We start from the raw sequence: 14,668 nt of genomic DNA on the forward strand, positions 1-14,668 counted from the left end.
GTTATTTCTGCCTTCTGGTTCAAACATTGCTTTTTACCTTCTGTGTCAAAGCATACTGCTAGGAAAATAAAGAACCATAAAATTTATCTCAGTTCCACCAAAATAGAGGCAGTATTGGACTCAGGGGAACTATTAAACTAAAAAACCAAACCTGCTGCTGTCGAGTTGATTTCAACTCACAGCAACCCTGGAGCCCAGAGGAGAATTTGCCCATAGGGTTTCCAAAGAGCCGCTAGTAGATTCCAACTGCCGACCTTTTGGTTAGCAGCTGACCTCTTAACCACTGTGCCACCAGGGCTCCAGATGAACTGAGAAATTCACTGACCTGAGCACTGGTATGGAGAGAACACATGTAATCACAAGATTTGGGGACTAGGAAGAACCTCAGTTAAAACAGTTTTGTCCAATTTTCTTATTTCATAAATGAAGAAACCGAAGGCAAAGGACGTGAAAAACCACTTATTTGAGATCACACATCTGATCTGTGTCAGAGGCAAGAAGCAGGTACTTCTTCCACAAGACCCCAGTGTTTCTTAATCAACTCCTTTGCCCACAAGCCAATTATTCATCATAAGGATTATTCACATATGATATTTCATTCTAAGTTAATGGGTCTCTAACCCAACTCTTCATCAGAAGGAGGAAATACATAGGAAGAACCCAATTTTGATATTGGCTAAAATTGGGCTAAGCACTCAGACTTAATGAAAAATTAATGGATTCTCACACACCCCAGATCCCCAGATCCTGGGCTAGTGTTGAATATATATATATATATGAAAAACTTTTCCAAAGCTAAATAATTTGATATCGCAACTTTTGGATTTGACTTTCAAGTCAGCTCTAGTACATTGAAGGGCTAGGTAAGCTTCGCAGGTGTCTCTTATATTTTAACAAAATGGTCATTATTATAATGGCAAAGAGGAAATACTTTGCATGTATATGCAACTTAAAGGAAATATTAAATTTCTCATTAAAAATAAAAGTTTAAAAACACCAGTTGCAAAACTACCCAGCAGACAATGACGTGTTCTGCATAGCAGTTTCTACAGCAGACACGCTTAAGATGTATCCAAAGGCTGTGTACTGTAATTGATAAATCAAGGTAATATGTCACCTTCTCTTCCAGATGTCTTTCTAGATGCCATCTAATAAATGGCCATAATAATTTTTAAGCAGTGGGAAGGAGGCTGGAAACCAAGAGGTCTTTATATTGGATTACAGCATCTTGGGTTCCATAACTAAGAGAAGAAGATGAAATGTGTTCTCTTACAAAATGACAGCACTGGCAATTCAGGTACTTCTGAAGGACTTGAAAAATTATAACAATTCATCATACTTTTGAAAGCTTTTGCTTTTCATATACTGCAGAATATAAGGCATGTGCTTGCAATTGTGTTTTTTTTCACTCCCATAGTAGAAGTTACAGATTACACTACTACGCTACTGTGATAGTTAATTTTATGTGTCAACTTGGCTAGGCTCTGTTGCCCAGTTGTTTGGTAAATGCTTCCATGAAGGTATTTAGATATGATTACCATGTATTATCGTTGATGTTAAGCAGATTATCCTCCATAATGTGAGTAGGCCCCATCCAATCAGTTGAAGGCCTTAAGAGCAAAAACTGAGGTTTCTAAAGGGGAGAAGGATTCTTTCACAAGGCTGTAAAATAGATATCCTGCGCAGTTTCCAGCCTGCCTGCCCTATGGATTTCCCACTTGCCAGCCCTCACAACTGAGTGAGCCAAATCCTTAAAGTAAATCTCTCTTTCTACTTATTTATCCTGTTGATTTTGTTTCTCTGGGGACCCCTGACTAATACGGCTATAAAGCAGGAGGAAGCTCAGAAAGCCAGAAGACATGGGTTTTCTTCCTAGTTTTGTTATTTAGAATGTGCCTGCTGGAAAATTTTTCATTCTCCCTGCGTCTTAATGATCTAATCCATAAAACGTGGCGATGAACCAGAACTGTGGTTGTAAAACCTTCTTAATCAGTGGAAAAGTTATTTCAAATGAAACGTTAAGTGAAATCCTAATACATAAGATAAATAACGGGCATTTAAGTTATAAAATTTATTCTTTAAACGTCAAGTTTATAACATTGACTTACAAATTCAATTAATAAGAATAGACAGCTATATTGATACAAACATTTGAAATCTGAGATTGTGAATGCTTGTTGCGGTGTCAGGAACTATCAGTGTCAGCATTCAGTTTGGTTCTGTATTCTGTATTAACTTTGGAAAATCCTGATGCAAAGACACATCACAAAGGAGTTCATAAAAAAAATTAAGTGTTTTAAAAGCTCAGAGTCTCTGGGTGACACAAATGGTTAAGTTCTCAGCTACTAACTGCAAGGTTGGCAGTTTGAATCTACCCAGCGGCACCTCGGAAGAAAGGCCTGGTGATCTGCTTAAGAGAAATCAACGTCGAAAACTCTCTGGGATATGGTTCTGCTCTGACACACACGGGGTCACCATGAGTTGAGTCGACTCCGTGGCAACTCGTTTGTTTGTTTTTAAAAGCTTACCTAGCAATTTCATAATACTCTTCAATTAAGCAAAGACAGAAGATTTATTCTTTTGAGCATTGTTTTTACTGTGACTGTACAAAGCTAAAATATACTGTTTTAAAAGTAAATTTGAATCAAGCATTTGCACAATCCCTGACGTATATTCCACAAGCTAAAGTGTGAAAGCCAATAAACTACTAGAGTACCCCTTCCAGGTTCAGAAATGTAAAGATTCATACACAGCTTTTTCTCAGGCCCACTGTGATCATTTCTGAGATTCTTGGGCCGGTACAACCTTTCGTGGTCGCTGATTTAGAGGAATTAATTGGATCTCATTCTTTTTTCTTGAGAAAAGGACAGGTGAAATAGAAGGAAAGGAAGAAAACCATGCACAATGGAAATACCCCTCAACAAAGATGCCTCCTTCAGCAGACATTAAGGAGTCAGGAGTCCCAGGAATCTGATGACAGAGGGGGGAAAAAGGGTCTTTAGAAGCGACAGGAACTTTGAAAAATCACTTCCTTAAGGCCTCCACAAGTTTTTGTTTCCGAAGGGGCCAGCATGCACCTGGTTTTCACGAGCCTCCTCCTTCCCTGACAGAAAATATTGCTAAAAAAAAGACAATTTGCAGACATGTGTCATCAATGTGGTAAAACATCAACACGTCTTCAAGGAATCTTTACTACTTTAACTTAACCATTCACCATTTTTAATGAGCTTTCAAAGTTATTCTAAAATGTGGTGCTGAAATGGTCAACTGGCCTAAAAAGCATTCGTTATGGTAAAAGAATAAAATAAAATTCACTCTCTGAATTCAGGGTACTGACAATAAATTCATGGGAGAGTAAAATAAATATAGAGATGGTAACTGGTTTACTAAATATGAATTTGGTATTAATACAATTTATTTGTAAGTATATCAACATAAATGAGTTAGGCCTTATATACTTGGAAATAACATGTTAGTTACAGATAAACATTTCAGGGTCCTTACTTTTCTGATTCCAATTACTGAATTTTTGTTTTAAATATTTGTATGATTGTATCATACTTTATATTCCTTGATAGACCAAGATCACATCTTTTACCTTTTCTTTCTCCTTTTATTCTCATAGCACCTTTTAGCTTATCTTTTATATGGTGCATTCTCAATACTGTATACAATTAACATCCTTTTACGATTAGTATCAAATCCAGAAACACTTGTGTAATCCAAAGATTTCTTTTTCTCTCTAATAATCATCAGTTTCTGACTGAAAGCTTTATCATTCCTTTGATACCATTGAGATCTGCGAGTTGGGATCCTTTCCAAACCTAGAAGCTGACACTTTTTTGCCCCATACCTAGATGTTCTTAGCTAGTCTGCATTTATAGTATCCTCCCATAACTGTGCATTGTTAGTGGAAATGCCAAAATCTAAAACTAAAATCAATCAATCAATGACCATCCATTTTTATAATTCAATATATTCATGGAAGCAGACTGGTTAGTAATAATATTTGATCTAACTTAAACCTCTAGGAGTCACGTATCTAAAAATAATGTTGAATTGTTTACTATTTATTACAACACCTGTCCATTTGAAAATAGGAGCTGATAGTAACATTGGCTGTGGGCAAGGAAAGAACAGGTTTGGCTACCTTTCAGTTTTTCCAGGATTTTAAAATATACTCACCTCCCCCAAAAGGTCCCCATATAACTCGGCGGATGGACTTCACCCAGTCTTCCATATCATTCTGGGTGCTCGCCATGAGGAGGTAGCTTTCATGATTTGCTGTCATCCGATCTCGATCGCCTCCTGTGAAAGACAGTGACACGTGAGGGTGCATTCAGCCAGAGGCTCTGATCATCAGCCTCCCAGGGACTCCCCAGGAGTGTGCCTAATGCAGAGACACTACCAGCATGGGGTTCCACCCCATGAATTGGAAATGTTTACCATGGTTTCAGAATGGGGAAAAAAATCTGCTTTAAAACAAAAGACTCATGTTTCCAGGAGATAGCTAGAACAAATGTTATTCCCCAAACAAAGCCTGGCTTTTTGTCCTAGCAACAACCCATAGCCCTGCATTAACTCATAATCCAATCTATTTACACCAAGCTGCTGAATTGGGAAAAAAGTGCAAAAGCAAAATGAAAGATGGAGAAGTTGCAAAAGTGGTCCATGAAGCTTGGATTTTAATTTAAAATAAGTGCTAAACAATCTGTGCACACACAGTGAGGCACCAGGACATCATGGGTGACCATGAACCAAACCTGTTGCCGTCGAGTTGATTCCGACTCATAGTGACCCTATGGGACAGAACAGAACTGCCCCATAGCGTTTCCAGGGAGTGGCTGGTGGATTCAAACCGCTGACATTTTGGTTAGCAGCTACGCTCTTAACAACTGTGTCACCAGGGCTCCACGTACAAAACTGAGCCCTCCTCTATCGCCTGTCCTGGAAGTGAAACCTCTTTCCTTCCCTCAGATCACTCCTTCAGGAGGGCAAACAGAGAGCAAGGAGGGAAGAAGAAGACACATGTCTGGCCATCCAAGACAGCCAAATCCACAACCCCAGATGGCCCTCACATCTGAAGGTGATCTTTAGGAAGCTTCCGTGGGGCCTTCATGCAAATGGTTGATGGTTTCTATTACTCCTCTCCCCAAAACAAAACAATCCATTACCTTTAAAACTTTTTATAATCTCTAATATCAACTTTGAAATGCTAGACTTTTCAAGCAGGTGATTATTTTTTCTTAGGATTTCTCATAGAACATTTAAATTTCCTTAATGACTTCTTTTTCATGTATAAAACATGGATAATCATTTATGACCTTGAAACAGACATTGAGTCATCATTTTCCTTATATCTTATTGTTTTCTTAAAAGAGTATTTGTGAAGACAAGTCCCAGTGATTGCAGTTTTGAAAATAGAGTGTCGTTCACAGGAAAATTAAGAAAATGGACCAGTAAGTATATAACTGAAATCTGATAATATGTTTATATTATACTGTCTTCTAAGGAGGAAACCCTGGTTGCATAGTGGTTAAGTGCTATGGCTGCTAACCAGAAGCTCAGCAGTTTGAATCCACCAGGTGCTCCTTGGAAACTCTATGGGGCAGTTCTACTCTGTCTTATGGGGTCACTGTGAATTGGAATGGACTCGATGGAAATGTTTTTTTTTTTTGTCTTCTAAGGTGCTCAAATGACCTATCAACATTTAATTTTCACTAAGTGTTATAAACTTGCAGGCTTGGGTTGAAATAATCCTTCTACAAGTGTTTTGTTTGGTTAATATATTGTTGTTTATTTGTTTTTCCGTGAATCTGAAAACCTTTTGAGGAGCTTCCAGGCTCTAAGAACAGACCCTACCACTCCCCATTCTCTCACACCCAACCTAATTCACACACAGTATTGAAAGCTTTAGGCAACTGAGTTGGTGACTTCTGAATTAGATTCAAATATCCTAGGTTGAGAAGTGCAACTATCCTAGCATTGACGTAACTATAGAACAGACAGACTACTGAAATAGCTTTAAATCAACCAGTTCAGCTTCTTGAAACTAAGTTTTAAATTTCAATACAACTGACTGAGGAGGGGAAGAGGAGGAGCCAAGAGAGGACATCAAATAGGTTTCCTAAAACCCAGTGTCTAGGAGTCCATTCCGATGAACAGCGATCCTACAGGACAGAGTAGAGCTGCCCCCTAGGGTTCCCAACGCTGTAATTTTTACAGAAGCAGACTGCCACGTCTTTCTCCCGCTGGAGGTGCAGGTCAGTTCAAATTGCCGACCTTTCTGTTAGCAGTCGAGCGCTTTAACTACTGTGCCACCAGGGCTCCATATAGGTCTCCTAATGTGTAGAAGCCTCTTTTACAAACAGGTCTAGCCTGCTCACATCATCACAGAGAACATCTCACTACTAAGGAAACAGTGATTTTTTTTACGCCTCTAGGTCTGTCCTAAGTCAGCCTTTTAGCAATTTGTATCTGAAAAAGCATAGGTTCAGGAGTCAGAGAAAATTTAGCTGGAATTGCAATTTTATCTTGTATTTGCTATTTGACTTCTGGAAAATTACATTTGCTATTTGACTCCCGGAAAATTACATTTGCTATTTGACTCCTGGAAAATTACACAGCTCTGGAACCTCTGTGTCCTTAAGCATACTTCAGAAATCATAACACCTACATGGTAGGTGTATTGTGAGTTAAATGAAATAATGTATGTAAAAATACAGACACTGCGATAGGTTAAAATAGAAACTGTGCAAAAATTAATGACCTCTCATTAAATTGACTCCCACCCCTCCCAATGCAAAAAGGAGATATGAAATTAAATAGACTTCATAAATGTTATATATCTATTAAATGCTTGGGAATTAGTTAACTACAAAAAAAACTTTTTTTAAATACATATACAGGAGTTTTAAAATGTTATCCTGCATTGACACATGTATACATAATAACATATATTAAAATTATGTACTGCACATGTATGTCAATATATACAAACTGATATGCATATGCATGGTTATATGACATACGCAGAGGTAACTAAATGACAAAAGAAAAATATATTAATTTGTCATGGCACAGTACACAAAAATTTATTCTGAGTCACGTACTGGGCCAAAAAAAAAAAAAAGTACCTTTTTGAAATCAGAATAGTTTAATTATTGGCTTTGCCTGAAGGACGTTTAGCTATTCAGATAGCAATATTCTGCTGTGTCACTCCCAGCCCAGCCAGAGACAGCCTTAGTAATGGGAGTGAATGACAGCTGCCAGAGAGTGGGGGGAAAGAGAATGGTGAGCGCATCTAGCCACCATCTTCTGACTTTTCATTTGATTCTTCATCTCTGCCAACAGTGCCATGTGTCTGACCCCAAATCTCATTTTCCGCCAATCACAGATATGAAATTCCATCTGTGGATTACACCCATGGATATAGGCCTTGATTCCTCAGTTTATTTATTAGTACGAAAAGGGAAAACAATGTGGAAAAGCTTCTGTGAGTCCTGATAGAAAGAAGTGCATTGCTAAGAATGTGATTAAAACACCTGGAGACGTTTATAAAACATGAACTAGATGCTCTGTATTGAAAATCTGATTGTTGACTGGACAGGTCATCCATTCTCATGCGTAAGCACCTGGTACTGTGCCTTGAAATCCAAGGAGCTCAGAAATAACTTTGTTAAATGGGCAACTCAATAAATGGAAAAGCTCGGAACACTGGCTTTCGGTCTGTTTCCTTCAGATCAAGTTTCACTCTCTTTGTTAACCCTTTATGGTACTTTTTGTTCTCATTTAACCATTTGTGAGGTTAAAATTATTTCAAAAGGTAAAATTTTAAAAAGCAGCCTTAACTTCCAATTATCACAGAAATTAGAGTATAGTATGTAGTCACCTTCAAAATATTTATTCAAGCACACACATTCCTAAATTCTGCTCAAACATAAATGCTTATGAAGTTTTTTTTTTAATGCTGCTTTTTTTTTTTTTTTTTGATGATGTTGGCTTTCCACACACTTTTAAGGACACTTTGTATCAGTAAATTATGTATAGTTTTTAGATGTTAACCATGTTGTATGTTGGTAGCAATGCTTTGTGCTAGTGTTAACTTTTCAAGTATTTATGACTTTAAGTAAACTAAAATCTTTTTTTTTTTAAGTAGGTCATGTAATTCAGTTATTAAAAAACCCGTTGCAGTCGCGTCAATTCAGACTCATAGCGACCCTATAGGACAGAGTAGAACCACACCTGGTGGATTTGAACTGCCAACCTTTCGGTTAGCAGTCATAGCTCTTAACCATTACGCCACCAGGGTTTCCAATTCAGTTATATTCATTTATATATGATTGAAAGTATGTGTACAATTTTTTGGAATCTTCTTTATTTTTGCATTTGATATGCATTTTTCTTCCCCCCCAAAAGTAGATTCTCTGAAAAAATTAGTTGACATGATTAACTTTTGCAAAAATCAAAAGTCAGATTAAGAAAAGTCTAGTGAGTTTAATACAAGAAAGTTCTGAATCTAAAATTAAAAAGTGGGTTAAAGAGATATATATTAAAGAAATGCACAGTTAATTCAGTAAAGAAATATAAATATCCAGTAACCATATGAAAAGTTCAACTCCTCTAGTAACTGCAAAACAATAATTTGAAAAATGGCATTTTTGATGAACAACTTTGCAAAGGCTTTTTAAAACCTTAAGAGAGATGTTGGAAATGTTACTTTTAGGAGTAGAGGTAATATACTTTATGATGGAACATTATGCAGCTACTACAATATCACTGTGAAGACTATAATATGCATTTTTATTACACAAAAGCATATACAGATTCTATATACAATATCTCAATTTTCACCTAGATGCAAAGCCAGATAAATAAGATGCTAGACAGAAATACACAATAATTTTAACAGTAGGTATCTTTGCATGGTAGGATTGGGATTTTTTTTGTTGTTCTCCTTTTGTACTCTTTTGTATTAGATGTTCAAGCGTGTGTTATTTCTACAAGTATTATACTGAAGGCTCTGCCAGAAACATCAGAAAATAATAATAAAAAAGATTAATGAGAAAAATCAGACTGTAATTTTATAACCAGAAAAAAAAAATTATTGAAAAGTGATAAAAACTATACAGTCACGAAAGCACTAAACAATAAAAAGCCAAAGGTAATTATCGCTAAACTCAACTCCCTCAGTACTGCTTTAAATTGTTCACTTTGAATTCTCCTTAATTTATCTATAAAACTTTCTCCAGATGCAGATCCACGGCAGGTATCGGAATGGAAGCTCTGTGGCAGGAAACCAGCGCTGCTCCGAGCGCAGAGTAGCCACGTAATGAGGGCTTTCCCGGGGAGGGGGGAATATGGATTGCTACTATTATGTGCATTATCTTTCCAAAAACATATATCTAAAGAAATGTGTTACTCGATCTGTTGTGTGAAAAGTTCCAAAAATAGTCACCCCAGTAAACTTCTGTTATTTTTACCTTGGGGAAAAATAATTGCATGTAAATGGTTGATAAAATGACCAATTACAAAAGTAAAAGAACTCCTCAGAAGTGATGTATTTGTGTCTGTCATTTTGAGCAAACACAATTTAAAGCTACATAGTAAATTATTAGACTGTATTTAAATTGTAATACAAGTCACCCAAGGGGAACTGAGGTCACACATACTTGATTAGTCTCCAAGCAGAGCTGAAATCTGGTAGGTGACCTGAGGACATTGCAGTGAGCACTTCCAACGCTGTTAATGATTTCAAGGGTGAAATGTTTCCTCATTCCCAAACCCAAATCAGGCCAAACTACACCTATTGTACTATCCACTTTATTACAGCTTTACAGAATCATATTTTAATGTTCTAAATAGGTTTCTTAGTTTCCATTTATACAACTGCAAGCTCGTATTTTCCTTATGCATTACTTTCCTCAAAACTTAGTTAGACCTTTGTTGGTAATGAGACTCTAACGATAAATTGTAAGATTTAAAGCAAATTCTGAAACCTATCCATGGAAAATCACTGAGGTGGAAAAACATTTCTTCCCTTTTATGGAGAATGGCACTTGGAAAACAACCAGCACTATGTGAAATACCGGCAACAAATTATAAGCTTGTATGGATACCATCACTCCTTAATGAACAGCACTGGGAAAAAAAAAAAAAAAAGCACAAAATTCACCAAAAGGGCAAGAGAGCAATTGGTAGCACATTCGAAGTCATATTTAATTTCTTTTTCATATTCAGTTCTGTGCATGGTGGAGATTTAAGAATTTTGGTCTGCTTTGTTAATCAGTTTTTTCAAATATTTCTTCCCCAAAGATTAATTTCTGAAGTATTGAAAAAGCAAAATTTTAATACATGAGTTAGTTAACAGCAAAAGTTGCATTATTTTACACTGAAATTTTTGACTATTTTAAAATCTCTAAACCAGAAAATGAGACTTAATTAAGGGCCCAGTGGCTGTAACTACTCTGTTTATAGAAGGTACCACACAACAATAACATTACTAAATGTTGCCCAGCATTCTAATAAAATAATGCTACATTTTAACTTCATGCGTCTTTTATAATAGTGTTTTACATATTTCCTATATCCCCAATCCCCCCAGTTAGATTATAATCTCTTTTTAAGAAGGAATCTGGGTATAAACACAGCTAGTTTATGCCCAATCACAAAGTAACCATAAGTTAACACTCATAAACCAATTATGGCTTGATTGGTACCTACTTATTATGATAGGTTTCTAAGAATGAAATTTAGAAATTATTTGTTGGGAGTCTACTTCGCTACAGATACATGAATCATTGGCCTAAAATTTTTACACCATACAAGTTAAGTCTGATTTATCTTTTCTCAAACTTTGCCATAAAACTGTATAAAAATGTGAACATTAGATCAAAAGCAAGGCCCGGATCAAATGTCAAATACAAAAATGTGCTTAAAAGAGGTATTGCAATGTCGTTAAGACTGGGGACAGTGAAACTTGATTCCCTGGGTTCTAATTAGTCATTTAGAAGAAAAAAAATATTTTACTACCTGTGAATTCCCTCATCTTTAACAAGGATAATAATAACACCTTCTGAGTAGTGTTAGTGTGAGTTACCTGGTGGCGAAAATGGGTTTAGCTCACCTATTAACCTAAAGGTTAGTGATCTGAACTCACCCAGCCACATTGTGGAAGAAAACCCTGGTGATCTGCTTCCATAAAGATTATAGCCGATAAAACGTTACCGAGCAGTTTTACTCAGTAACCATGGAGTTGCTATAAATTGGAACCGAATTCAACAATAATGGTTTTTTTTTTTTTTTTTTTTTTTAACAGATAATACCATCAAGTACTTCAAATAGTGTTTGGGACTTAACATGCATTGCTGTTGTTATTGTTTCTACATATAATAATTTGGATCCTCATTTTTTTTCCTATAAATTAAATACTTAGGAATTGAATCCTTGAAAATGCGAGAAGGTATATTACTTTCGAAAATACTATTCTGAATATATTTGTAAAGAAAAGTCCTTTTATATAGAAAGCAACTTAGTTTATTTTTCAAGTAAATCTAGCTTTTCATACATTGGTCATGCTTTTAAAAAGTACAGTTGCAATATATTTACTTTTAAATAAAACTAATGAAACTTTTAAAATGTCAAATTAGCTAATTTTTAAAATCGAATGATTTTCATATTCCTTAGATTCACTATTCCAAAAAGCATACTTGTGCTTAGCATGATAATTATAAGAATACATTTTATTGTGCTTTAGATTTTGTCTTCCAGATTACACTGGGCAGACATTAGGATTTCAATTTAAGTCCAACAATATACTTTGACTTTTGCTTAAGTCAGAGGCTCAGAATCTAGTCACTTCCTTCTCAGCATCTAATTAAATGCTGCTGATTGAATTTTCTGAGAAATAAAGGTAGAACATATCCTTGGCAATGTCAACGTATTTAAAATTTATGTCCTCCTCTAATTTAGCTTAGTTTAGGTTAGGAGAACAATGAATTAAAAATATCACCTGATTAACATAGGAGGAAGGCAAATGGAATAGATCACATTTACACTCCGATCAGTGTTCCTTCAGTAGTGATGGTCAGGGTGAAAATTATGGACGCGAGCCACAAGGAAAACCCAGTCTTACGTAATAACGTACAACTTGTAGTACATGGAATACTGTTCACAGGCAAAGAAACAAGGCAAGAAGTTTGCTGTCTCACATGAATCTAAAATTCAGACAATTTTTTTTTTTTTCCTCTCAGGATGTCTTTTAAAGACATATATGATGACTTTAATATTCCGGACAGTTAGTGAAGGGTATGGGAACTCCTAATGGCCTAATGGAGCCCTGGTGGCACAGTGGTTAAGCATTCAGCTGCTAACCAAAAGGTTGGCAGTTCAAATCCACCCGACACTCTTTGAAAACACTATGGGGCAGCTCTACTCTGTCCCATAGGGTCGCTATGAGTCGGAATCGACTTGATGGCAACAAGTTTGATTTTTTGAATGACCTAATGGAACCCTGGTGGTATACTGGTTAAAAGCTCATCTGTTAACCAAAAGGTCGGCAGTTCTAATTCACCAGGCAATCCTTGGAAACCGTAGGGGACAGTTACACTCTGCCTTAAAGGATTGCTATGAGTCAGAAGCGACTCGACAGCACCTGGCTTTGTTTGGCTTTCAGGTAATGGCCTAGTGGAGCCCTGGTGGCACAATGGTTAAGAGCTCAGCTATTAATCAAAAGGTCAGCAGTTTGAATCCACCAGTGGCTCACTGGAGACCCTATGGGGCAGTTCTACTCTGTCCTATAGAGTTGCTATGAGTTGGGATTAACACGACGGCAATGGTTTTTTTTTTTTGTAATGGCCTAATGGGCTTGATAGCACCAACCACTAACAGCAACAGTTAAGAAATTTAAGATTTTTCCCAACTTCTTCAGTCTGAAATTGATTAAATACGCAACCAAGATGCATTGATAATTACTGGTGATTGGAATGCAAAGGTTGAGAAAAAAGAAGAAGGATCTGTAGTTGGAAAATATGGTCTTAGTGATAGAAACGATACTAGAGATCGCATGATAGAATTTTGCAAGTCCATTGACTTATTCACTGGAAATAATCTTTTTTCAACAACATAAATGACGACTATACACATGGACCTCACAGGATGGAATACACAGGAATGAAATTGATTACATCTGTGGTAAGAAACAATGGAGAAGCTCAATATCATCAGTCAGGACATGGCTAGAGGCTGACTGTGGAACAGACCATCAATTAGTTATACGCAAGTTCAAGTTGAAGCTGAAGAATATTAGAACTAGTCCACAGAGCCAAATTACGACCTTGAGTATGCCCACCTGAATTTAGAAACCATCCCAAAAATAGATTTAAGTCATTGAACACTAATGACGGAAGACTAGATGAGCTGTGGAATGACATCAAGGACATCATACACGAAGAAAGCAAGAGCTCATTAAAAAGACAGGCAAGAAAGAAAACACCAAAATGGATGTCAAAAGAGACTCTGAAACTTTCTCTTGAACATCCAGTAGCTAAAACGAAAGAAAGAAATGACGAAGTTAAAGGTTGGACAGAAGATTTCAAATGGAAGTTTGAGAAGACAAAGTAAAATGTTATACTGATACGTGCAAAGACCTAGAGTTAGAAAACCAAAAGGGAAGAACATACTTCACATGTCTAAAGCTGAAAAAAACGGAAGAAAAATTCAAGACTCGAGTTGCAATAGGATTCTTGGGCAAAAAATTGAACACCACAGGAAGCATCGAAAGAAGATGGAAGGAATGCACAGAGTCACTGTACCAATAAGAATTTATCAATGTTCAACCATTTCAGGAGGTAGCATATGATCCAGAACTGAGGATGCTGAAGGAAGAAGTTCAAGCTGCACTGAAGGCACTGGGGAAAAATAAGACTTCAGGAATGGGCAGAATACCAATTGAGATACTTAAACAAATGGATGCAACACTGGAAACACTCACTGTTCCATGCCAAGAAATTTGGAAGAGAGCTACCTACTCAACTGACTGGAAGAGATCCATATTTGTGCCCATTCCAAAGAAAGGTGATCCAACAGAATGTGGAAATTATTGAATAATGTCATTAATATCACACACAAGTAAAATTTTGCTGAAGGTTATTCAAAAGTGGTTGCAGAAGTACATCGACAGGGAACTGCCAGAAATTCAAGCCAGATTCAGAAGACATGGAACAAGGGATATCATTGTTGATGAAAGCGGAGAATACCAGAAAGATGTTTACCTGTGTTTATTGATTATGTAAAGGCATTCAATTGTGTGGATTATAAAAAATTATGGATAACATTGTGAAGAATGGGAATTCCACAACACCTAATTAATTGTGCTCATGGGGAACCTGTACATAGACCAAGAGGCAGTTGTTCAAACAGAACAAAGGGGCAATGCATGGTTTAAAATCAGAAAGGTTGTGTGACAGGGTTGTATCCTTTCACCGTATTTATTCAATCTGTATCCTAAGCAAATAATCTGAGAAGCTGGACTATATGAAGAAGAACATGGCATCAGGATTGGAGGAAGACTCATTAACAAACTGTGATATGCAGATGATACAACCTTGCTTGCTGAACATGAAGAGGACTTGAAGCACTGATGATGAAGATCAAAGACTATAACCTTCAG

General features: G+C 36.6%; 1 protein-coding gene across 11 annotated transcripts in view; it reads right to left on the reverse strand.

Annotated features, from left to right (window-relative positions):
• ARHGAP24 (Rho GTPase activating protein 24) overlaps positions 1-14,668 on the reverse strand; it is a 574,638-nt gene that overhangs the window by 76,401 nt on the left and 483,569 nt on the right. For all 11 annotated transcript variants that reach the window (XM_023553282.2, XM_010594080.3, XM_064285611.1 and 8 more), the window contains one exon: positions 4,186-4,308. In XM_023553282.2, the coding sequence (XP_023409050.1) occupies positions 4,186-4,308 (123 nt within the window). The remainder of the gene's footprint in view (positions 1-4,185; positions 4,309-14,668) is intronic.

Source organism: Loxodonta africana, chromosome 5 (assembly GCF_030014295.1).
Source record: "Loxodonta africana isolate mLoxAfr1 chromosome 5, mLoxAfr1.hap2, whole genome shotgun sequence".
Classification (NCBI taxonomy): Eukaryota; Metazoa; Chordata; class Mammalia; order Proboscidea; family Elephantidae; genus Loxodonta; species Loxodonta africana.